This window comes from Ornithodoros turicata, chromosome 4 (assembly GCF_037126465.1).
Source record: "Ornithodoros turicata isolate Travis chromosome 4, ASM3712646v1, whole genome shotgun sequence".
NCBI lineage: Eukaryota > Metazoa > Arthropoda > Arachnida > Ixodida > Argasidae > Ornithodoros > Ornithodoros turicata.
The window spans coordinates 3309334-3335200 of NC_088204.1; the positions used below are offsets into that span (position 1 = coordinate 3309334).

The 25867-nt window shown below is 46.5% G+C and overlaps 4 protein-coding genes across 4 annotated transcripts; 2 read left to right on the forward strand and 2 right to left on the reverse strand.

Annotated features, from left to right (window-relative positions):
• The first annotated feature begins 40 nt into the window (after positions 1-40).
• Positions 41-7489, forward strand: LOC135390702 (eukaryotic translation initiation factor 2D-like). The gene is made up of 8 exons (XM_064620529.1): positions 41-165; positions 316-618; positions 970-1321; positions 1718-1906; positions 2004-2209; positions 3110-3199; positions 3282-3552; positions 7254-7489. The coding sequence occupies exons 1-8, from the start codon at positions 110-112 to the stop codon at positions 7431-7433; spliced, it is 1647 nt and encodes a 548-aa protein (XP_064476599.1). The 5' UTR covers positions 41-109; the 3' UTR covers positions 7434-7489.
• Positions 7490-9840: 2351 nt separating this feature from the next.
• On the forward strand, positions 9841-11448 carry LOC135390705 (calreticulin-like). The gene is made up of 2 exons (XM_064620532.1): positions 9841-10019; positions 10134-11448. The coding sequence occupies exons 1-2, from the start codon at positions 9932-9934 to the stop codon at positions 11291-11293; spliced, it is 1248 nt and encodes a 415-aa protein (XP_064476602.1). The 5' UTR covers positions 9841-9931; the 3' UTR covers positions 11294-11448.
• Positions 11449-12144: 696 nt separating this feature from the next.
• On the reverse strand, positions 12145-22354 carry LOC135390701 (ATP-binding cassette sub-family D member 3-like). Its single transcript, XM_064620527.1, has 15 exons — positions 22046-22354; positions 21141-21180; positions 21013-21059; positions 20584-20635; positions 20334-20492; positions 20212-20238; positions 19485-19625; positions 19175-19428; positions 18509-18578; positions 18356-18425; positions 15723-16080; positions 14979-15120; positions 14617-14892; positions 14381-14542; positions 12145-12925 (listed from the first exon to the last, which is right to left on the reverse strand). Exons 1-15 carry the CDS (start codon positions 22153-22155, stop codon positions 12848-12850), a joined length of 1986 nt encoding a protein of 661 aa, XP_064476597.1. The 5' UTR covers positions 22156-22354; the 3' UTR covers positions 12145-12847.
• Positions 22355-22975: 621 nt separating this feature from the next.
• On the reverse strand, positions 22976-25853 carry LOC135390703 (uncharacterized). Its single transcript, XM_064620530.1, has 9 exons — positions 25614-25853; positions 25359-25558; positions 24686-24952; positions 24520-24618; positions 24339-24455; positions 23747-24033; positions 23419-23476; positions 23244-23353; positions 22976-23164 (listed from the first exon to the last, which is right to left on the reverse strand). The coding sequence occupies exons 1-9, from the start codon at positions 25636-25638 to the stop codon at positions 23035-23037; spliced, it is 1293 nt and encodes a 430-aa protein (XP_064476600.1). The 5' UTR covers positions 25639-25853; the 3' UTR covers positions 22976-23034.
• Between the last annotated feature and the right edge of the window lie 14 nt (positions 25854-25867).

A 25867-nucleotide genomic window follows, 5' to 3' on the forward strand; every position in this document is an offset into this window, starting at 1 on the left:
GACGGTACGCTTTCGTGAGTTAACTAAATCTGAGGTATTCGCATCGACATCGCAAGCAAGTAATGGCCGCTCTGACTTTGCCAAACGAGCTTCACACGGTGAAATAACGATGTTTTTAAAACAGTTTCGCGTAAAGTCGAACGTACGCATGAAAAGTTCTGACCGGTAGGTACTCATCTCCCATCCTATATTTTTTTCCTACGATTTTTATGCATGGCGAACGCATCAACTCATGTTAATAACGCACTACCCGTAGCGGACGTCACTTGATCCGTTACAGTCACTTATGCTTTTGTCTTTTGTCATCACATTCAGGAAAAAGTTACGGGGCCTCATCGAGACCAGATACGTTCATCTATCACCTGAGGAGGTCTCTCTGCTGTGTCCTCTCAAAGAAGACATCATACAGCTCAAGCTCACGTGTCACGGCGGAGCCGCAGTAACAGCTTACCTGATCGGCAACGATCCGATGCTGTTCGAGCTGATAGGCGAACGTTTGTTTCCAACTGTGTACGCCCTGTGGCGTGTCCCATCTCTTCTTCCGCACATCACCACGTGGACGAACGTCTTCGAAAGACTCGCTGGAGGGGCTGACCTTATGGCACCCGGGATAGTCAGGTCTGTTTTTCACGTATCAGTATCGGGAGTAGCACAGGGGAGAACATTTATGTTTACGACGATGATTGTATGTTTATAAAGAACCCTCGATAACGTCCCGTCCGCTTATAGCGATGAAAGCGACATCCGGTTGCTGTATCGTACTATGCGAGGCAGCGAAAATTTTGCGCGTTCATTCTGTGGTCAAGAGTGCGAAAATTGCAAGAATCACAGATGAATCTACAAAAATGATACACGCCCCCTAGATGCGTAAATTGTGCACTAGTGTCGGTCTTCGTTGCTGTTACGGAAGTAACTGCAAATGTGAGAAACTGGATTGAGAAACTCATTACTGCTATTGTGACCAAACAGAAGCTGTCTCGACGGAGCAAAGACTGGGGACCCCGTCGCCATACGGCTCACCAGCTCCGGCGACTCTGCCGTGGCCGTCGGATCGCTGCTCGTGGATCCCGTAGATCTGCTTGGTCCGGACAGAAAGGGCAAAGCAGTGGCCGTAACTCACGTGTACGGAGACATGCTTTGGGCTCACGGATCCAAGACGACTCTGCCGAAGGCTACAGAAGCAGAAGACAGTGACGAAGGAGAGGAGGTTGAGGGAGATGGAAGCAAGGAGGAAGGGGAGGGAGAGGACGAAGTTGCGGAACTTGAGAAGGAAACAACGGGAGAAGACGCGGCAGCGCAGCAGACAGATGACGTAGTTGAGGTATTTGCGAAAACATAGATTCCTTCTCATGCTAATAAGTAGCATCGAAGGTTTATGTTTATTAAATTTCAAGACCTAAGTTCAAAGGGCGGTTAAGAGAATTTGGATGGTGCAGAAACATAAAATGAAGAAACTTTAAAAACCCGCAAGAACATTTTTTTATGTGACAGACTGTGCGTGTGCAGATGCAGACAGAGATTTTTTTCTCGCATAATGAACAAACTTTTTGTACGAAAAATATTCGTTCAGCGAGCATGTTAATTATGCGAGTAAATACCATACATATCCGGGTAGAGGTTTCACATTCAAAAAAAGCTTCAAGAAACAGGCACTGTCAGTTCAAATTAGTCCTGATGTTACCTACATGACAGGAACAATATATCTTCTTCTCTGCAGGAAGAAGACATGGACGCGTTACTGGAAGCCTGCGTGATGTCGGCGCTCAGTCGGAAACCAAAACTGCCAATGTTAACGAGTACTTTCTACTCCGGCCACGTGCTGCCTTCAGTCCCACCTGGAAGGACCCTCGACATTAAAAAAACAGCGCACAAGAAGCTGACCCCATACCTTGCCCAACTGCAGAGGGTATGTTAGATTACAGCAAGACCCCAACTGTTCATCATCATCATCATCATCATCATCGAAACTCGATCAGATATTGAGAGTTCCTAAACTGTTCCAGGAAGGACTTCTAGAAGTGAAAGAACTGAGCCCTGGGGTGCAGAGCATTGTATCTGTGAACGCTGGACACCCCTTGTTGAGGGGTGCCAACATACTCCCCTTGGTAGTCAACGCCCCCGAAGAGACGGGGCCTCGGTACACATTCCCTACGGTCAGGGAGATGAGGACCGTGACGGCGGCCGTACTGCCCCTGTTTCGGGGGTACAGGTGGGATCTGTTTTCGGAGACATATAATCTGACAATGACGCTGCTATTACACACTTAAGGCGAGAGTGTGGACCCAAAGCAAACCTAAGATAAGATAAGACAAGATAAGGTAGGAGAGCCAGAATTACCACGCCAAATATTAGTTTCTGTTTGTACCCAGTTGCTTACAACAAGTGATAGTCAAGTATCTTGAACCGCTAAATAAATAATAGTCGTATGAATTTAAAGTTTTTAAAGGGCTATGTATTTATAATAATTTGCTAACAAAAATTAACATAATATAATACGCTGCCAGTGACAGCACTGTCACTGTCAGCGGATTCCAGTTTTTGCTCTGCGAGGCATTTTTTGTAAATCTAAGGTGCCTCTAATAATTCAGTCACACACCCTTGTGACAACTGCAAGGTCCGCCTGTACGTAACGTATAGTCACATTACAGAACACAGTGCAATCAAGACTGGATGTGCACTTGTGGCCTGTTTTTCGAATTTGTCTCAAGAACTGCTAGGCTCCGCAGAATGAAATCCGCTATAGAATATCTCCAACGGATGGAGAGAAATTGTGCAGGAAAACTTGTACTGACACGTAATAGGGAACTGAGAGGCTCATGGAGACAAGGAAGACAACAGACAACAGATCATGAGATCTTCCCCATTATGTAGAATATCTCACTCGATGTAGAATATCTCAAAACCAGTTTCCCACACTGCACTGTGCAAAGAGTTTACAGTTAAGGAAGCATTTGAAGAGAAAACTTGTTTCAAGACTGGGTTCTGCTGAATACACATAGGATTAAGTGTGTCACACTGCCTTGCTTGATACTCGAAGTGAGCTCGCGTTTCACCTCAAGCGAAATGCTCTTTCTTGCAACTCTTTCAAAAACAAAACTTCCTTGCACAGCAAAGGTCATCCCTTGAGCATCGAAGAAGTGCGTAACATCGTGAAAAGTTACGTCAAAGCGAACGACGTACGGCTCACTGCTGACCGCAGGTACGACATCGCTTTCATACGGCTTCACCATGTCTGCGGTGCCGTACTCCGTACTGACCGGTACCGTAATAATTTCGTGCAGATCCGTCGTGCTCGACCCTGTGCTAACGGACGTGGCAACGACGCGCGACAATCGACCCGAGACGCTCGCGTGGGAAGAGCTCTTCCAGAAGATCCTCTCACGCATGCAGTACGCTCACGAGATTACGTTTCCTGGAGAGAAGCCACAGGTGCGCAAGGGGGCGTTGGAGCCCATCACGGTGTCCGTCGCGCAAAGGACGGGGAACAAGAAGGTGACGCTGGTCGAGGGGCTCGAAACGTATGGGATTGATCCGCATCAACTTGCTCATGAGGTGTGTTTCTGCTGTTGTTCAACTTACTTGAGAGGAGAACCTGTAGAATTTTGCAGTTTTGCAACACCTTGGAAATTTATTGCACTTGGACCCTTATATTTTGGGTTTTTTTTTTTTTTCAAAATCACTTTTTAGTTGAGGATTCGTGAAATTGTAGAATAGTACTGTTCACAGGGGCGGATCTAGGATTTTTCCGAGGGGGGGGGGGGTCCGCTACGGATAAGTGCCAGGTGCATGCTGGGATTGGTCCATTGAACCCTATATTCAAGTCTGGAATTGGGGGGGGGGTCAGGGCATCCGGACCCTCCCCACCCCCCAAAATCCGCCCCTGACATGCCTAATAAATAGTTCGTAGCGTTTTTGCAGTCAGCTATTCAAATGCTCTGGAAATCAATTGCTACGAGGTAGCAGCTCATTTTACGGTGCAATCACGTTAATTCGAAATCTATTAATTCGAACTTCCGGATAATTCGGACTAGCGCTCAAGTTCGGTCAAAGCCTTGTGTATTTCAATGGTGGGATACGCCTGGTAATTCGAACGTGTTAACGTGCGCAACGGTTTATCCAAACGAGATTGCCCGGTCGCGCGCTCGACTTCCCGACTACGCATCGGTCCGGAAGCGACCGGCCGCGAACAGCTCCCGCGTCAGGAACACGTTTACTTATTAAGCGTCAAGTTCACTAATTACTTAAGAAGACCATTACTTGTAAAAGCGATACTTGTGCCGGCGGAAAGAGGAACAACGAACGAATTATCGGATGGCGCGCGCAAACGCGCAGAAACGATGCCGCTCGCGTTCGCAGGGTTCGCGATTGGGTTGGCCGCTTCAAAATCACGAACATCGTTGATGACGTTGATGAGTCGCGGCTGAAGAAGCGAATGCAAACGCGTATAACCGATTACTTAATTTCTGTTTAGATGTTAGATGTTTAGATGCTTTCCTTCCAAAATAAAATATTTTGGAATATTTCCGGCATTTCCTCGCTTCCGACATCGCGTGCGGCAAGGCCTAACGAGCCATGACGCGCTACGAACGCATCGAGCTCTCGTTCGGAGCAGCTCCCTTTAATTCGAACCCCGCGTTACTCGAACAAATCTTCGGTCCCTTCGAGTTCGAATTAATGGGATTGCACTGTAGAAATATTTCTAGGCTGAACTTCTAGGGAGCAAGTTAGATGAAGGATCTCGTCGGCGTCCACATATACGTTCAGCATAAGTCTGCAGCTGAAACAGCATAAGTCGGCAGCTGTGGGTTCCCCTCCCCTACTTCCCCCTCGCAAGAAGAAAGTTCCGTGTAAATCCCTGCAGCTTGAACTTCTGGTGTTATTGTGTTCTGTATAGGGTTGTCAATCGGGAATATCCCGGGATCCCGGCCAATTTTTGACGTCCCGAAGTCCCGGGATTTTCTGGAAGGAAATTCTGGAAAGGATTTTCCGGTTTGCAGCTGAACGAACCTTCAGTTCGGCAGCCAGCAAAAGGTCCCTCCGAACTGGGGGACACCACCCTCGACGCTATGTGCTTTCTCAGGTCGTAGCACGCAGCGACGGTGTTGGGAAACCGTTTACTGTTTCGTTTCTTTCCGTTCGGTTTCTTTTTCTTTTCTTTTTCTTTTTTTCTGTTCTTCATTCAAGTGGAATGTTACACCGTTTGAGGAAGTTATAAAGTAATATTTCCTGTTACTTCAAGTGCAGCGAGACTCGCCTTCTTTTCAATTGCAACAGTGAAATGCAGACGAATAAAGAAGGAAGAATAAAGGAGGAGTGGGCATTATCATGACCCGCACGTCATTGCGGGTGACGGGTCTATGTTTGCTGTGTCGTGCGGGTAGCGGGTGGGGTGCGGGTAAGCTTCAGCGGGTGCTTTTCTAACACTATTAGAAAGTACACCGAGTAATACCCCAGTCAGACGGCATGCTCGAAGGACTTCGGGGAATTTTCATTGGCAAAAAATGACCTGTGACAGCCGTGTCAGACGGCAGCTCAAAGGACCTTTCTAAGAAATGACCATCAACGCGAAAGGAGGCCCCCAGCGACATTTGAGGAGCAGAAAGGAGCAATCTCGACAACAGTGTTATGCCATTGTACCCTCGCTACCTTCGCAGCTGAATGTAGGTAAACCTATAAAATGCGGATAATGGAGTGAAACTGTGTAAACGCATTTAGATCCCATTTAGAGAAGTGCATATGGCTTCTGCATCTTGATTTGTGGCGCAAAGACCAACTTCAAATTTCCACAGCAGACAGGGAAAACGAAACCGAAAAAGGGAGGCTGTCTGGCAGGCGCCCCCGAACAAAGGTCATTTGAGAGGCCGAAGGCAATTTCTCGCAATTGGCATTTGAAATGCTGTCTGACTAGGGTATTACTCAATTTTTTACGCGTCTGTACTGCAGTCGCTCGAAATATGACGTAAAACGTCGCTATGACAAGGGCGGAACAAACGTTCACATCGTTAAAGGGTGCGACAGCGCGCCTGTGTGTCCTTCTTTTGTCCGCGTCACGTTTTCTATCCATCATGCCTCAAGTCACAAACCAGCACGCATTTGCACCTTTTTGCCCCCTGCGCTGATGTTGTACAAGAAACCGTGCACACAGACACATGTACAGTCAAACTCCTTTACAACGAAGCTCAGGGGACAGCAAAAAAAATTCGCAGTAAAGGTATTTTCGTTAAAAAGGATATCCATTATTGGACCTATAGGCTCCAGCGGGACCGCAAAAAAATTTGTTGTAGTGGTATTTTCGTTAAAAAGGTGTTCGCTATAAAGGAGTTTGACTGTAATCATCAGGCAAAGAATCTCAGTTTGCTCGCCAACGTTCATCGCGTTGCGGGTGCGGGTGCGGGTAAGCTTTTAGAGAAAAAAAAAATATGCGGGCTGCCTGCGGATGCGGGTCTCAATTTGTAACGGGACGCGGATTGCGTGTCGCGTGCGGATTTCAACCTGCAGGTACGGGTCGGATGCGGGACAGAGAATTCTGACCCGCATAGGGATTATACTTGGAAGCAGCATCTGAACTCGTTACAAAAATAGCTCGGGATTTACAGCCCTAGTTGTGTACCATTGCGTTATATACTTAGGGATTGACTTTTTCGGGTTAAACCCGATTCCGCCCGGTTATTTCTACTGAGCTGACCTCCGACCAATTGGGGTTAAAACCGATTTCTCCCCTAATTCCAGTCACTATGAAATCCTCAAGTGACGTTTCCACTGAAGACGAACAAAGGTCTCCACGTGTAACGAGTGTGGGTCACTTACGTTCCCAGCAATACACCCATGTGTGTCAACACTGTCTATATATGCCTTTGGGGAGTACCGCTGGAAGGTCACGATCTCGCAAAAAACAACAACAACAGCAACAAAAGAAGAAAAAAAACAAATTAGGAGAGGACTTAATAGACAAGTAGTAGTTACTAGTAACTACAAGTAGTTAATAGACTCTTCCTCCCTTTGATTAATAGACAAGAGCAGAAACAAAAAACACCCGATAACACCCGAAGGCACAATAATTATCGCCCGATTTCTCCTGGAATTACAGATTTAAAAATAGCGCCCGATTTTTACCCCCCTGAATCTGAGAAATAAGGCATTTAACCCGAAAAAGTCACCTCCTAGTTACACTGTCCACTATTGTTTGTACGTTCGCAGTATATGCAGTGCAGACAGAATTGCACGTTTTACGGAACATTTTTGCCTGTACGCAGGTGCAAGTGGGAGTAGCAGCCAGCACTGCTGTTAATCCGGCGGCACGGGGTGGACAGCAGGTGCTAGTGCAAGGAAATCAAGTGCTGTTTTTGGAGAGGCTTCTGACGGGGCCAGCGTACGGAGTTCATCGCAAGTACATCAAAGGACTCGAGAATGCCCCAAAAAAGAAAAAGAAATAGCGTTGCGAAAGGATCTAAAAAAAGAAAAAAAGAAAAGAAATGTATTTATTTTAGTCTGGATGCGTTCTGTTTTTAGTTACGGTAACAATTAAGCGAGTGCTTTTGTTACAATGACAAAACAACACAGGGTTGGTTACCGAAACTATTATTGTTTCCGGTAACTGAAAAACTAGGCTTTTCGTTTCCGTTTCTGAACGATTTTCGGTAGCGGTTTCTGTTTCCTTTTAAGAATTTCGTTTCCGTTTCCGAGGTAATTTCGGTACTGGTTTCTGTTTCTCACCCAGAACTCGTACTGTCTGGTTTTGGCTTTTTTCATGCCAGATATTATACTTACATAATAGATGCAAAAGGATAGCCACACCATACGCAAACACGTACTATAAGACTTTAATGCAAAGTTCGTCACGAATCTTATACACCGCAAGTAGATGCCTCTCTACGTTGCGGAAATACATGCCTTTAAATTTCAAAAGTATCCGCTCGTGCGCAAAAATAACACGTCAACCAAAACTTTCGCGTCCATCTAGCTGCCCAGTGGGCTCAACACTAAAGAAAGTCCCGAAAATAAACGAACGAATGAATGAATGATTGGAAGAATACTGCGGATATATATATAATTTTCATATTAACGCGAAAACCCTGAGGGAAACGTCCTGCGAATTTAGTTTCCGTTTCGGTTTCTGGTAAGTGGAAACTAAAACAATTTTGTTTCCGTTTCCATTTTCGTTTCCTGTTAAATTTCGGTAATTACCGTTTCTCGTTTCCGTTAGTCAACCCTGCTGTAGATGTGCAACGTTTCAGTGGAAGGAGTGTACCAGCAAGCGCAAGTTTTACTAAGAACAGGCACACACTGAAAGAGAAACCACGCTACTCTGTGTTGTGCTGTTCGTCCATGATTACTTTGCAGACTTTAATCGATGCTCAAAGGTTTTAATTCGTGATAGTATCTCACTGCTCTATCTGCTGGACTGATGATAAGTGGTGTAGCCAGGGAAATACTCCGGGTAGGGGGGGTGCAGACTTTTGCATGGGGGAGGAGGATTTACCCCTCATTACCATCTCCCAAATGCACTACCACAGCTACGACTTCGGGGGTCGAACCCCCCCAACCTTGCTGATGATGGGTAACAACGGTAATTATATAGAACTGAGTGCGGGTAGGTAAGTTCTCCCCCGCAACCGCTACCCGCGCCGTGTGGTATGGGAATATCAATATACCCGCGGATGCTGTGTGGGCGCACCCGTATTTTGCCCGTAGCGTCACCGTATTTCTGCTCGCAAACAGCAAAATAACTACGAAGCGAATCGGGAGAACGATACCATCTACAATGAGCGTGTCACATACCCATATTCTAACAAAGCTTCAACAAGAGGTCAGTGTAGTGAGTACACCTGCGAACCCGCCGTGACACTACGCAAATCGCGAAACTGTGTGGGTACACCCGCACTCCTTTCCATGTAGAACGTACAGCACTAAGGAAGGTTCAACAGATGGGTGCCATCTTTAAATGTTGGACCCGCCCGCCTGCACGTGAGAAAATCGCTTAAAGGACATGAACAATGTGCCGACAGGTTCTTGTGTGTTTGTATATATATATATATATATATATTACTCACAAACAACATGGTGTATTTAAGAAATGTACAATTTGATGCCTAAAATTTTTGACAACTCGCGGAAAACTGTTTAGTTTTAGGTGCCAGCGATGAACTTCCCACAGCGTTGTCACGTATAATTTTGAGTTAATTACCATAACTCAAAAACCGGTCAAACCACACTATAGTCGAACGGATTTTCTCCACGTCAGTAAACTGTACAAGGAGCCACGCGTCAAATACAAGGAAATACACTTCATCAGTTGCCTTCCTGCCATGCCAGCTGTTCAGCACTGTGCAAGAATAAAGCTATCAGCGTAAATACACGTGGACCGTCGACAATACAACACGCTGGCCGCCCAAACCGAAATGCACACGTCAGTGTATGTATATGACATCATGTTTGAACGAAGTCAGAGCGGCACCGAAATTTCACAACATCGCTATCACCGACACTAGCGCTCCAATACGTAGCGGCTAGGCAAGCAAGCAGTAGGAAGTCCTGACAAAAACTATTCACAATAGCTAAATACATCCGTACAATCAGTTTAAATACAATTCCATTATTGTATTTTTTATTTTCAATTTATAGACAAAGAAAGGATGAACGAAATATAGTCATTCCAAATCAGTGATAGCAGAAGGAAGAGAAAATGGGCCAACAAATAGACCGCGCGAATTCTGGTACCACTACTTCGCGCGATCCTATGCCGGCAAACGGGGGAGCGCAGAGCGTGGTGGACGACCATTGGCTGCCACTTTTGAGCCAATCGAAAGCCTACATCTGGAGGGTCACGTGATCTCTGAGCTTTGATTTACCAGCGCTGAGCAGACGTCTGCCGGGTCTTTGAACGTGGAGAACCGGGCTCGAAACTATTGGTGATCACAGTATTAATTTAAACATGCGGATTTTACTGGCGCTTTTGCCCCTCTTTGCCGTCGTATCAGCTGATCCTAAGATCTACTTCAAAGAAGAGTTCGCAGATGGAGGTAAGCAACGATTTTTTTCTGGTATCTGACACGCCACCGTGGCTCAATGTAGGGCGCTGGTCGTTAATATTTACGGTTCTGATCAATTTTTCTTTACGTTTTCTTTCATCGCAGATGCATGGACGAGCCGGTGGGTTCCCTCTGAACACAAAAGCGATCTAGGAAAGTTTGTACTTACGGCCGGTAGCTTCTACGGAGATGCGGAGAAAAACAAGGGTCTCAAAACTTCGGAAGATGCCAGGTTTTACGGGCTCTCCGCCAAGTTCGAGCCATTCTCCAACGAAGGCAAGACCCTGGTCGTGCAGTTCACTGTCAAGCACGAGCAGAACATCGACTGCGGAGGCGGCTACGTGAAGCTCTTCGACTGCTCCCTGGACCAGACCAAGATGCACGGTGAATCCCCGTACAACATCATGTTCGGCCCCGACATCTGCGGACCTGGCACCAAGAAGGTCCACGTCATCTTCAACTACAAGGGCAAGAACCTGCTCATCAGCAAGGACATCCGGTGCAAGGATGACGTGTACACGCACTTGTACACTCTGATCGTCAGGCCCGACAACACGTACGAGGTGAAGATCGACAACGAGAAGGTGGAGAGCGGTGAGCTTGAGAAGGACTGGAGCTTCCTTCCTCCCAAGAAGATCAAGGACCCGGAGGCGAAGAAGCCCTCCGACTGGGACGATCGCGCCAAGATCGACGATCCCGAGGACAAGAAGCCTGAGGACTGGGACCAGCCAGAGTACATCGCTGACCCCGACGCGACCAAGCCCGAAGACTGGGACGATGAGATGGACGGCGAGTGGGAGCCTCCTCAGATCAACAACCCGGCATACAAGGGCGAGTGGAAACCCAAGCAGATCGACAACCCCGCCTACAAGGGTGTCTGGGTCCACCCGGAGATCGACAACCCAGAGTACAGTCCCGACGCGGAGCTGTACAAGTACAAGGAGTTCTGCCACATCGGCTTTGACCTCTGGCAGGTGAAGTCCGGCACCATCTTCGACAACGTCCTCATCACCGACGACGAAGAGTACGCCAAGGTGTTCGGCGAGGAGACCTGGGGCGCCACCAAGGATGCCGAGAAGAAGATGAAGGAACAGCAGGAGGAAGAGGAGAGGAAGAAGACAGATGCTGAGGACAAGAAGGATGAAGATAAGGAGGATGAGGACTTTGATGAGGAAGAGGAGCCAAAGGATGAGGAAGAGTCCAAGGATGAAGAAGCCAAAGAGAAGGAAGAGGACGTTCATGAACATGAGCACGAAGAGCTCTGATGTGGTGCAGAGGGGGGCAGGGGACTGTTTGGGGGGAGGGGGGTGGCATCACCTTTGAGTGTAGCTGGCTTTGTACAGACATCTCTCCATTTTCATTGTATACCTTTGTTACTGGTGGTAAATAAAACTAAAAATACTGTACAGAATTTTTTTGAGGTCTGTGGCTGTCCTACTTCATTTCTCAAGGCCCTCCCTTAAAGGAGCAAGGAGGTGGCATCAATATGGGGCTTAACATTAGTCAAGCTGTCAATCAGGAATCACCATGCAGTCTATTGTCTGATATTGTCATACGGGTGACTGATGGCCCCTTTTGCTGGTTTTTCTTAGGTGGTTATGTCCTTGAGCAACACCTGCAGTGTGCAAAAAATCTCACCTCTGTCCTCCCTAAGAGGGATAGTTCCTTTAAAGGGAGACTCCACACAGTGCAACTCCTCCACAGAAAAGCAGTCTGGCAACAGTAGAGATTCATGCATACTACAGAAGGTCAGAAGTTTTGGTTTCATTTTGAGCTTCTCGACTGCCAAACCAGCTGTATTTCTGCTTATTTACACTGCCATTGTAATAGTTTGATTGCTCCGGAGTCTCCCTTCAAAGGGGATCTTGCAAGGGATAGTTTGCTCCGAAAGCACGAATCCATTCACCTCTGTTGCACATTTTGAACTTTCTCAGACCAGTGATTTGTTGTAGGCATCTAAAAAAATAAGCAGACTTTCCTGCAGCCACAGGAAAAGACTAAAAACTCCGGAATATACATCTACTTCGAACGAAAGGGATTGACGGAGGGTTGTTCATTGCCTATAGCACATGCCCAGCAGGTCCCAAAAGCCCAAAATAGTGTCCTCCATACAAACTGAACATGACCTTATCTTTATTGATGATTCAGTATGCACCGAGGATATCACAGTGAGAATGATCCAACCCCCTTTCCCCCAATATGAAAGCCAATAAAAATGAAGGTACTAAAATCTGTATCGTGAACTGTATCACAGACCCCACACCACAATCGCTACTACATTTTACACAATTCCAATCTTAATCAAGGTAGCTGTCAACTCGTATAAGACGGTCTTTTATTTACAGATGCGCGATCACTGGGAACCGACGACGGCACATACTACCCCCTTTGGCCACCACATTTCAAAAAAACAACACTCCTAGCTTTCTGTATAGTGTGCGTTTTTCCGCAACGATGGCCGCTGGTGTCTCAGAATGTTCTCGACAAAGCAGCAGCACCAAGATTACTGGGACAAAGGGGCGCGACCTTTCAAAGTGCTGAGTCATTCGTAAGGGCTAAGGCACGTTCCATACCCGTCTCTTCCACTTTCCTCAAAAAAAAAAAAAAAGGGGGGGTGGAGGACATGAATAAACGACGAGACTTGGGTCGCTCCACAATTCGACGCTTTCGGAACACCACGATTTTCATCACCGGACGCGACGACGACAGACAGTCTGAGGAACCGTACGAGAGTCCGTCTGCGGATGGGGGAAGGCACTGTGCGTTTCTATGCGACGGAACAACAAAGGCAAGTCAGCATGCGTGCCCGGGTGCTTGGCCTAGGATCCAAACTCTAGGGTGTCCGGCGTGATCTCCTTGAACTCGTACTTGCCACGGCCGTCCATGTACAGGCTGTACTGTAATTCAGACAGGACTGGGAGTCAGAATATACGTCCGTGTGAGACGCTTTGGGGATTGGGAGGAATGGGGGTATGTTTCACTACGACCGATAAGGTGCGAGAGTTTGAGGCGACCAAATGTTCCCTGGTGGTGTGTGGGAACACAAACTTGTACCCATGTCACAAAAAATAAATAAATAATAATAATGTCATTTCCGCCAAATGACATTCACGCTGAACGTCATTCATTTTGCGCCACACAGAACTGCACAGCAAAAAGAAAATGTTTGCAAATGATGGCAGTGACAATCTGTAAAGCATTACGACCGCACCTCTGCACCCCTCCGCTGCTTGGCTATCTAAAAAAACTCTGCTGAAGGGTCACTATCGCCAGTGACAACATAACTTGACTGTATAGTTACTGCAACAAAGTAACTAGTTGCCGATACCACATTAAAGTAGTTTAGTTACTTTACAGTTACCTTCTACAGAAGAGCCGAATAAATGTAACTCTCAAAAGCCAATGGAGGTATAGTTACTGCAGAAAGTAACTACTTGCAGTTACCACATTAAAGTAGTTTAGTTACATTACAGTTACCTTCTACAAAAGAGCCAAATAAATGTAACTAAATAACTGATGGAAGTATAGTTACTGCAAAAAGTAATTACCGTAATTTCACGCGTACAACCCGCACCGCAGATAAGCCGCAGGACGCGTTTTTAGGAACGCTTTGAATATTTTCTGGCAGATAAGCCGTGGGCAATACGAGACGACTGATTTGAGCGACAAAGGAGACCACAGAGAAGGCCATAAGCCCTGTGGTCCATACTCCGGGGGTCGGCATAGTGTACAACAAAGGGGGTCAGCTCTAGAGTTCTACCAAGATCGGATTGTGCCCTTGCTGGGCGTTCTTCATGTATTGATGGGTCAGTGGCCTTCCAGAAGACGTGAATCACTGTCACCAGTTTCGTTAAAGCTGCTTGGGGGAATGCACCAGGAAGATCAATCTACTCGAATGTGGACCTGTCCCTGTTACGCACTGGTTGTGCATCCGCAGGGCAGCGCCGTTCCACAGACACTGTCGGCCCTTTTGTTAAAACTGGCGTATGGGGAAAATGCCAGAAAAAAATAGTCATCAGATAAGCCGCAGAGCGCCCGTGAGAAAAAAAAATTTCGCATAAGTCGCGGCTAATATGCGTGAAATTACGGTAGTTGCAGTTACAAGTAACCCCACACAAGAATTGCTCCGCGCACGCGAATGGAGGCGCGCAACGGGAGGCTGGCACCACATCGCGAAACGAAGGCGTCGTGCAGAGGCTGGTAGCCAATCGCAGGAGCCTTCCACGGATGAGTGGGCGGTCCCAATTGTGGGGCTTAAGTTGTCACTGACTATAGGACCTTGGGGGTAAGACTCATCTCTGACCCACACAGGATGGAAACCAAGAACGACCGGTGCCTGCAGGTATACTTACATCGTGGTACTTCCAGAGCGACTTTCGATGCGACACGGTGAACAAGGTTATGCCCACTTGGCGACAGTACTGGTACATGGAACCCTCCACGTCCACGCTCACCGCACTTGTGCACTCGTCTAATATCGCAAACTGCGGCTGCCGATAGAACAGACGGGCCATCTGCAAGGTACACGCCGCATCGTTAGACCCTCGCATACGCAGCGGCATCAACTTCTACGTCGCCAAACACTCACTGCAATGCGCTGCTTCTCTCCCCCGCTGAGGAGGTCCATCCAGTCTTGGATGGCATCCCATCCGCCCTCGCGGTCCAGTACGTATCCCAGCTGCACGACGTCGAGGTACCGCGCCAGGTCCGCATCCGTGATGCCCCTCCGCCGCATGTCCATGTAGGTGTCTGGGTAGATGACTTGGTCTCTCAGCGTCCCCAACGTCATGTACGGCCGTTGAGGGATGTAGAAGAGCTTGTCCTTGGCGGGTTTGACGAGCGTGCCACCAAACAACGGCCACAGCTGGCGGAAGAAACGGGGGAAGTTAATTTTTGCGACGGTCTCCCCCCCGACAACGTAGCCGGGAGGTACGTAGAGGGTGACGATACCTCGCCGAGAACGCGGAAGAGGGAGCTCTTCCCGCACCCGTTGGGACCGCAGACGAGGACGTTGCCGCCAGACTTCACCTCGATGCTGAGTTCATCGACGAGGACATCACCGTTTGGAGTTACTAAAGGAACCCGCTGGAATCTGTGTCGGAGCATGATGAACATGGACATTAGAACCAGTCTTGGGAAGTAACTGAGCTACAAGTCGCTTGTAACTGCAACTAGTTACTTTTTGCAGTAACTATACTTCCATCAGTTTTTTAGTACATTTATTCGGCTCTTCTGTAGAAGGTAACTGTAAAGTAACTAAACTACTTTAATGTGGTAACTAAGTAGTTACTTTCTGCAGTAACTATACTTCCATTGGTTTTTGAGAGTTACATTTATTTGGCTCCTCTGTAGAAAGTAACTGTAAAGTAACTAAACCACTTTAGTGTGGCAACTGTAGCTAGTTACATTTCAAAAAGAGTAATTAACTGTAACTCAGTTGCTATTTTTGCAGGGTAACTAACCGTAACGTAGTTACTTTTTTTTGTAACTTATCCATGACAGATCAGAACTTGAGAATCAATATGAATACGATACCAACACATCCTTCTAGTGTACCCCAATAAAATGGGTCTTCCCGCATTATTTACTGTCAGGGACGAAAGCTTGACAGAAAGGTGTTCAGACGCACACGAGTGCAGACCTTAATGAAAAAAAAAAAGACCGTTAAGGAGACAAGCGGAGAAAAACAGGCACCTGATGATGTTGTCCTGCGTCACGACACGCCCGGCACCGGGCACGAGTTCCATCCTCCTCGCGGGCTTCTCCCTGGCTCCGTTCTGCAACTGTTCCTGGGAGAGCATGGAGCGGACGTAGTGGCCCCGCTTGATGTCGCGTAGCACCCGCCTCAGCTGAGACACGCGGGCCGTGAAGCCGGCCAGGCGGCTCATCTCCCGACCGGCCAGCACCACCCGTCCCACGGCCTCTGCCAGTTTGACCAGCATGCGGCCGCTCTTGTAGTATTCCTCCAGTCGCATGTTCTGGTCCAGGGTCAGGTGCTTCTTGCCGAGGAACGGACGGCTGATGAGGAGGTACCCCACGACGGTTGCCAGGTCTAAAAGAAGAAATGTTTACGAAAGTTTAAAGGACCAATGAATTGGCACTTTGGGTTGTTAGCAGTGATGGCCAGCAGTTAACTACATGTAGTTAAACTACTACAGGTTTTCCCGGCGATTTCAATCCAAGTGCCAGCTAAATTAATCCACGTGCCATGCAAACTTTATGGGGCATGGATTAATTTAGCTGGCACTTGGATTTAAACCGCCAGGAAAACCTGTAGTTAAACTACCAGATTGTAGTTAAAAAGTAGTTATCAACTACTTGCAGAAATGTAGTGGCAACTACTAGTTAAGCTACTATTTTAAGTAGTTAACTACAGTAGTTAGGTTGCTGAAGGCGCAAACTACTTCCGATTTTGCCGCAAGCTTTACGGCACGATTGTGCTTCCGACTTTTACCTCGAGCTACTTGTTTGATGAGAACGGAGGTGCAGAGCAATTGTGTCGTGCATGTGTACTACATCTTCACTGTTAATGCTTGTCCAGTGAAGCCTCATTTGCCGTGAAGTAATTCTGCAACTTAGTTTACCGCGTAGGCACAGAAAGAATCCCGCCGCAAGCTTTGTATTTGACTGTCGTAGCAGTGGCTTGAGCCAAAGTTTATCATTCCGTGTGATTCACATTTAGGTGTCCAGGAACACTACAAGGGATTGGTGTTGATGGACAACGTTAAGCAGTCATAGATGTAGTTAAACTACATTGCAGTAGTTATAGAAGTAGTTTTGACTACTCCCCTGAAAAGTAGTTGAACTACTAGTTAAACTACTCCATCGTGAAGTAATTAGTAGTTATAGTTAAACTACTGTAGAAGTAGTTAGTGCAGGAGGTTTTCAATAAGTAGCAACATTTGGGCGTCCAAGGAGTGTGTTAGTTACGCGAGTAAATACTATTATTATTGTACTGTACTGTTCGCTTGTTATTATAGTATTGCTGTGGGCAACTATACCCAGACCTGTAAAGTAATGAATTATACATAACACAATTAGTGTAATTATTACCTCTGTGACTGCTTTCGATATTATATAAACTGTAAGAGTAATTTAATTACTTTTAAGAGCATGTAGTTGTAATTCAGTTACTTCTGAAAAAGTAATTCTAACTTTACAATTTTACTTTGGACACCTTCAGCACCTGTGCCATAGCAACCGATCAGGATTTTCAGCAAAAAAATATTCCTGAAAAAAAAAAATATTCTCACTTAGCAACTTTTTCTAGCAATTAATTGACTCTGATTTAATCTCTCTTTCGCGGGGTAGCAGAGCAAGCCAAGACAATCTGTGTCTTTCCACGTTCATCGTCAGCGTATGGTTGGCTGGCATATTTACTAACCAAGAAGGTAATGTAGATAGGGATCTCATCCTCGTGAGATAGGGATCTCATCACAACTTTTATCACGCAATCCCACATTCAAACAGACCGGATTCAAGACAACAATCTGCAATTACACACCTTAAACATGCAACGAGAGCTGTAGCTTCTATGATGGAAGGTTATGACAAGGCATCTGATAAGGACGCCACTAAAAGTTTCTTTACGCCTGAGTGCCAGTATAGTGGCAGACAAGAACTCTGAGAATATGTACCTTGGTTCTGAAGGCCAACTAACACTCCTGTCAGACTAGCACACTTACGGCCTTAAGACTAACGGCCTTATGAAAAGATTGTGGGGGAAATACGGCCTTAAACATGGGAGGCTGTCTGACGATATCCGTGAAGGTGTTTTGACAGTGATGTCTACAGCGATAAACACATTTGTGAACATTAAATGGAGTGTAGTGAAATCAGATTTGTTCTCGCCATAAGTGCTCTGAAATGACGACACTAACAGCACTTAGCCAATTTGTAAAATACAACAGCAAACGAGATTTGCTTTGTATGCTTTGTTTTGCATGCAAAGTTTTGGATGCAGACGACACAGATTTGAGTGTGTCACTATGAACTGAATATCGAGATAGAATGAGAAGTAAAGTGCAAAAATGCACCAGGAAATCTCTAGGCATTGAACACGAAAAACCTTTTCAGAACATTATGTCTCGTAAAAACATTTTATTTAGAATTGAGCGATATCTGCGACATCCTGTTCCGGACGTTCCTGTTCAAGGGTTAATCCCACTCATGCACATTTGCCCAGAAAGGGCCCTCGCGCTGCCTCGAGCTGAGATTCAGGGCCATTTTTTATAGTTTCCTTCCAGGAACTATCGAGGACTATTACACTACTGAAGCGACTACCTATCCAAAAGAAAAAGAAGACAGTCAGAGAATGTAACACTTACATTTTGCGACTATATCGTCCACGATTCCCAAGGTAAACCGGTATTCAAGAAAATCCCTCAGGTGGTCGACCTAAGGAAGAGCCAATATTGAGTGGATAAGCATGTACGTTCAATCGATAACGTCAATCAATCAATCAATAACGTGAAACGCACCAGCCTTTGGAAAGTACCGTCAATGGTGGCCTTTTCACGTTCATTGCCCTGATAGAACGCTATCTCTTCGCTGAAAGAGTGATAAGATCAATTTTAAATAATGTCCACTAAGCAGGTTTGTTGATGCTAAGGTAATTCGTAAAATAAATTCCAGAGCCATCGCAACCATGGGGAGTGAGCCCAGAGAATTTCTCACAGTACTATCGCAAAATAAGTTTAATTAAAGCAAAATAAAAACTACAATTTTCAATTTCACATCATATTTACCGAAATTTCCTGAAGAGCTTTGAGGTGCAGAGCATTTACGCAGCAAAAGAAGTGACTCGTTACGTCAGTAAATATATGCTAGGTAAAATATGAAGCGCATATACGTAAATTTTACACCTAAAACTTCTTTATGGCTACTGCGCAATCTTTTTTTTTTTTTATACAGTACTTCAGGAGTAAAACTGCCGAGGATTCTTGCTTATCCTGCCTCGGGCCGAAGTCAGCCACACGACGGCCCTGCCTCCGCCTCCCAATTTTGTTACACGTCCCTTCAACTATGATAGTCCTTATTATTATTTTTCTTTCAATAAACATTAACCACAAACATACTGGGGAATGACAGGAGTAATCCAAAAGGAAAATAAATTGGAATTGAATTGAAATTAATCCCCGCGTCACCTGTTTGTGATTAGACGAGAGTTGACGTATCGAAGCTCTCCTTCCAGCTTCTGTTCCTGCATGGTCATCCGCCCGACCGGACGTCTCATGTGCGTAAGCAGGAGTCCGGCAAACACCAGATAAAGCAACATGGCCCCGGGAGCCTCCGTGCCAATGGCGACGGACAACCACCGGACATACAGGATGATGTCCAACAGGGGTTTGCTCAGGTTGGAATATAAGTCCGTCAGGCAGCCGCAAAACTTCTCTACATCCTGTAAAACAGAGACTGGTCAGTGTCGGGCGAAATTGTTTCGCGAAAGCGGCGTACCTGCGTGAGAAGTTGGTCGGGATTCGAGATCCGATTGTCGAGATTACTCATCCGGTAGTAGGTGATGCCGCTGAGGTATTCCGCGTAGAGGGCGTTGTAGAGCCGCGAGCGGAAACGCAACTTCAGTTCGCTTAAGCTGTACTGTAAAATAAATCGGGAATGGGTGTGCCATTTACCTTCACTGTATGAAACCGTGTGCCTGTTTGTCATCTGCGATCTGAATGATAGTCTCGCAACATAATGTGCACATTGCAACGTGTGCACTAACACTAACGGTGCTAGTACTAATAAAGTACGTCCAAGATATAACTGAAACGGAACGAGCCAAGGGAACAGGGAAAGTAACAGACCGTTTAATAGTGCAAGGATGTGTAGAGCATGTTCAGCGTTTAATACATAGTAGCTGACGAAGCATTTAAGGTACGAACGCTAGAGATGTCAATGTTGCAGTTGAAGCTCCGCGCTCGGCGCAAACTGGTCCACAAACAGAACCGTCCGTGAAACATTTAGCTCTGAATAATAATTATTGAACGATCAGCATTTAACGTTATCATTCAACAACCTGTTTACTGGTTATTTTCCCCGTTCTTGCTGCCCGTGGCCCCCTTTTTTTTTTTTTTAGATCTGATCACTTCGCGGACATCCGACCTCTCGCGTTTCGACACACGTCTACGAAATGGTGGTGATGACAATATGACTTGCTACGAGCATAAAAAAGAACACTTACTTTGAGGACATTGTTGACAATCGCCAGCTGTTATTAAAAAAAAAAAAAAGAACATTTTTTTCATGAATGCATGTCGCGACAATCAACCTCGCAGCGCGACAAAACCTTGTAGCGGCTCTCACCATGGGCATGGCGAAGATGAAGGCCTGGAGAGTCTCGCGGAAGAGAGAAAAGTTGCGAGATATGATGGCTCGCTCGATGACTGTGCCGTTCTTGATGAGCCAGATGTCGCACAGGGTCCTTCCCACCAGGGACCCTGCTACCATCATCATGTAGCCAAACTGTGTAAAAAAAAAAAAAAAAAGTTTCAGAAAGTCTCTCTCTTTTCTTTTGTTTTTTCCCTTCACTTTCACAAAGTTGACGAAAGCGTACCTCTTTTGTGAACACGCCGGGCACCACAACCTTTATGAGTTCTCGTAACTGCCTGTAAGGGCAGGATATTAGCGAAAATAGTTTGATGAAATGTGTGTGTGTGTGTGTGACTCGATACGGGGCAATATACAGCTCCAAAGTGCGCAAGATATCTCCGACAACGTCCGTTCGCTTTACGAAGTAGCGCTAACTTGAACCCATTGTGTTTAAGTACCTGGCTGATAACAAACAGTTGCTCTCTGGATGCGAAAAGTGTCGTGTACGGTACGTTTACGGTGCGTAACAACGTACTGCCTCGTAAACCCGAGCCAATTTTGAAACTCGAGTGGAAAGAGCAAAAAAAAAAAGTCGAAGAAAGTGATTCGATTGAAACGCTGTACTATGTATTAGAAATACGAAATACATAACCAAAGGCTCTAAGATTCCTACCCCAAGAATTCGGCGTCCACGTGTGCTTTTTCTTTCTTCGCATCTTTCTGTCAAATAAAAAGATCAATTATATGAGAACTCATGCGGAACTGCACAACACAATGCACATCCACTTCGATTGAGCTCACCTTGTCATACACCACGGCGACTGCTGCTAGTTCTCTGCTTCTACAGGAAGAGGGACAAATTGATGTTTATTAAGATCTCGATCATATATATCCCAAGTATTTATAGAATTCATGCAGCACGAGTGCAGAAAAAAGTTTTTATCTCCAGGATTGCAGAGGACAGCCACACTGATACCTGTTTTGATATACTAAACTAGAGAATATGGGAAATATAGCAATATCGACACAGCTTCCTGGTAAGCAGGAATTTCCTTAGCTCTTCAGACTGAGGAGCGTGCACTGAAAAACTCGTGAAGGAAAAAGGTACTCGTGAAGGAAAAAAGTGCTGGGCGTTCAGGAGCAATTATGAGCTCCACACAACGACGCGTCACAATACGAATTGTTTTGCCAAAAAACGCGACAATGCTCTCAACTAGGAAGAACACATAACCTATTCTGCCTGTTTATAACGTCAGCGACAAACACGCAAACAACTCTTTGCTCCCGCCTTGCTTTTATTGCAACGAGAGACCAGCAAAATAAAAGACCTTTTTCACCTTTTCTAATCTCTCGCGATCTGTAGATTGTGACTAGAAGGTAAACAGGTGAATAATAAGTAACCCAAGGACTGGTGGGTTAATTACCACTCAAGCGGATAGTAATGTAGCTTTGACACATGTTGCAAATACAGGGAAGTATGCCTACAGGAAAATCCTGGGACCAATATAGCGCTAAACATCACTCGATAATGGATAGTGGTCTTCACAGTTCGCTGCGGCATTTTAAAGGTGGAAAAACCCAGAGCTCCTGCAGTAATTTGCATGAAATGCCACCACTCGAGCTCACGACTGCAAACCTCGACTGTGTTTTACTACTCATTGCTTTCTAACGCCTCTACTTAATTCGTATGAATGAAGGCCACTTACTTCTTTTGTTTCCTCAGGAACCGAAAATACGAGGCGAAGTAGACAGCCGTCACAATTCCAGCAACAATCACCGGTTTTCGGTTTGTAAGCTTGCTGAGCACGGGCGCCATGTTCCCCCCAAACTGTGTGCCAGCTGAGATGGTCAGCTATCTGTCACCTGCTATCGCAGGATTTCGCTTTACTACCTGTCGAAAGGGAACCCTCGTGCACATAGAGTTAAGGAGTGCGTCAAACTTGATTCTTTCCGCAGAATTTTTTTTTTTTTTGAAGGCCACGTTCAAGCGGCCAAACGGGTAGCGAGTGAAGGCGCTTCTCTCCCGCGTCACGTGATGAGGAAAGGTTGCAGACGACGCGACGACGTGCATCAAAATTAAGTTTCACGCACACATTTGATTGAGCAAAACCTATATTACGAACAGGTTCGTGGGTTGCACAAGAAAGTCAGTCATCAGCTTTCATTAGCCTTTCGATCGCCTTGTATGATGCGCTCTTTCGTCTGCTAGCCAAAGTTGTCACTTCTGCGGGCTGCATAGTTACAGGAAATAGGAAGTGTTTGTATGATTCTTATTCTTTTGTGAGACTTGCTGCGCAGAATTTGGGTCTGCACGACCCAAATTTTGTGAAGTAGCCATTCGCTCCACTAGCTGTGTCTGTGATTCGCCAATTGCGTGCGGGGCAGAGCACGAGCTCCCGTGATCTAGTGGCTACGACGGTAGCATTCCGTGCCGAGAGTGGGAGGTAGGATGGGAGATGACCAGGTTCGAATCCGGGCACCTGCTGTGCTGTACTGGATTTTCGTCAGACCCTTCAAGACCAATGTCGGCACAGTTCTCTGTGAAGTCGGCCCAGAAGGAACGTCCCCCCCCCGTGGGGAAATGGGAAAGCCATTTTTTTATATATATATATTTAGAAGTAAGAGTGGTACCACCGTTACATGAGTACCGAACTTTATTTACACGAGGACTGAAAGCTGCCTCGGAGAAAGGCAGTCATGTTGAGGGCACAACATACTGGCACAGACCAGGCCGTAGCTTTTCGGCATATGCCAGCACAACCTCGAAGTCTGACAGGTACGGAAGTGCTAAGGCAGACTGCAGGTACTTTGTGGACATAGATCTCCTGCAAAAAAAAAGAAAAAAAGAAAAGAAAGAAAATATGTTTGTTGCGATATCGTGCTACAGCATAGTAGCACTCTTACCTTGAACGTGAAGCACATTTTATGAGAGCCATCGCTTTAACCCTGAGGAACTGTTTGAAGGAAAGGAGGACGTGCTCCACAGCCCGGTCGTTGCCGGACACTTGTAGCATCTAAATTGCGACGTATGTTTAAACTTAAAAGGTGCACAGCGCCTTTCGGGCGCCAAAGATCTTACTTGTTGCACAAATATCGAGACGTGGGATTCCGGCACCGGGGTTCGCGCAGTCTTCAACCTAATTTGAATTTTTTAAGACAAACGTCATTCAATGAAAAAAAAACGTATACCTAAAACATATACATACATAAAGGCATGCGTAAAACATATATGTAAACGCATACCTCAAACGTATATATAACATAAAAATGTATATATAAAGGCAGACGTCGTAAATGAAAAAAAAAAAACAAAGCTAATACCGTCTTGAGCGTATACAATAAAGCACCACCGGCGCCACCGGTGACAGAACGTGAAACTACGAGGAGTTTGCACAATGAGTACCAACTTTCGTGTGAGGGGCCCACGAAATCCAACGTGCAGGGGTGAACGCCACACGCGCCCCTGCGACGCGTCAACCACTGTCGAGGGGTGCGGTGCCCAGAGCAGTTCTCGCGCCGACAGGGGTGACGCCGAGCCGTGCCTGTTCCCGTCTGGCGGACCCACCACCAGTCCCTGCAGGTACAGACCGGGCCAGTACTGAGGGACCGGTTTGTGACGATGTCGGTCCCAGGAGGAACACAGAAGTTCTTCGTGGTCAAGAAGGGATGTCATCATGTTCAGCACACTGTCCACCTTTTCGGGACAAGACGAAACAGATTACAACTCAGGGCAAAGGGTCACGACTAGAGCCCTGGACGCGCCGACTTTTTTCCAGCTCGACCGGGATCGCACGCATAAAAAAAAAGAAGGAACTGTCGACTCAGTAACTCAGAATGTCACCGCATTCTCTTTGGCAAAACGAGACTTTGGAATTTTTGCAAAAAATATATTCTTGCAAAAAATTTATGTAATCGAAAATCCTTCTTTTGTAAAATATTACCTTCAAATCGGATACCTATTCTGGAGCAAGACTATAAGACAGACAGTCAGATCCAAACCTGAGGGACGTTGTCACCCATGATGATGGAACACCTCCTGGTCTGCAGGTGGGACTGGAGCGCTCTCCTTGTCACGTCATTTGGAAGGTTGTCTTTGCAGAGCGAATTCATCGACAGCTGTCAATCAAACCGTGTCAGTTTAACATGACGATTCATTGTCGATTCATAATGTCAGACCCACCCTTCGATCCAGAGTCCGCGTCTTGAGGAGGGACTCGGACAGCTCGAAATAGCGGTTGAGGAGGGTGGTCGCGGAACTTATGCTCTTCATAAACTCTTTCTGCAACGGCAAAGCATCAACAAAGTGATCATAACGCACGCTTTTTGGGAAGAGCAAGAGCCCTTACCCCGGAAGTCTGGCATATGAGGGAAAGGCGTGCGAGGGTGAGGTCGTTGAGAGTGAGGAGGTGCCACAAGTCTCGCAGCACGTGCAGTGGAAAAATGGCCGCTACACTGACGGGGACTCCGGCCAGGGGAAACGTCACCGCTTGGACGGCAACTCGTTTGTCCGGCAACACTAAGAAGCAGGACCGGGTCTGCAGGCGTTCCAAGCAGCCGTGCATGATTTGGAGGACGCTGTGGACATAGCCTTCCGTCGGAGCTTTTTGACTAATCTACGGGGACAGCAAATTACACGTTGAAGCACACAGACACTGCTGGACACAGGGGCAGATTTAAGGGTCTGTCATGGGGGGGGGGGGGGGTCTTAAGGAAATTTTGTGCTTTGCGGCACAGCATCATCCAGGAGATAGGGTATTTAGACAGGGAACACAGCCGTATTGGGTGGGCGGTCGCCCCCCCCCCCCCCCCCCCCCGCCCCTTTAAATCCGCCCCTGACTGGACGTAGGAGTCTAATAGTAGCTTCTGCGAGCAAATGACAGTGCAGAAGACAGATAAAGGCTGTCGTCTGCAAAGTCTGATCTGTCAGGTGACCTCCGTATTTACTTGATTCTCCGTACTCCTGTTTTCTGTTGTTTTTTTTCTATGTAATGGAGAAATCTAAGTTTACCTACTACGTACCTGGGGTGCTTCATTGCGCAATACGAATGCTTCGGGATTCTCCAGGTACTGATGGCATTTTAAATAATGGGGACAATCTCCTTCGGCGTCGTGGACTTGGCGAGGGCATTCTAAACGCCAGCAGAAGAGCAGCTGAGGACCCATAACATGGTTCCACGACGACAAGTAGACGCATATCACGCCCTTAATGTCAGTTGTTTCTGAAAATTTCACACTTTCACACTTCTGCTTGTATAAACGATAGCTGGTTCTTACCGTCTGCTTTCGGTAGGACAGACATGTCAGACGACGGGCGAATCGACAAGTCCAGCTGATCGTCTGCGGGCGCCCGAGCGAGCTACATGTTTCGTGCACTACTTCACTGTGAAGCACTTTTCGGTATCTGCCGGACCACGAACTCAAAGTATTTAAGATACGGCTCAAGATTCTATAAACGTCCGCATTCCCGCTCGCATCACATGATAATCTCCGCGATTTGAATATTGGGTACCGGAAGTAAAATGCTCAAA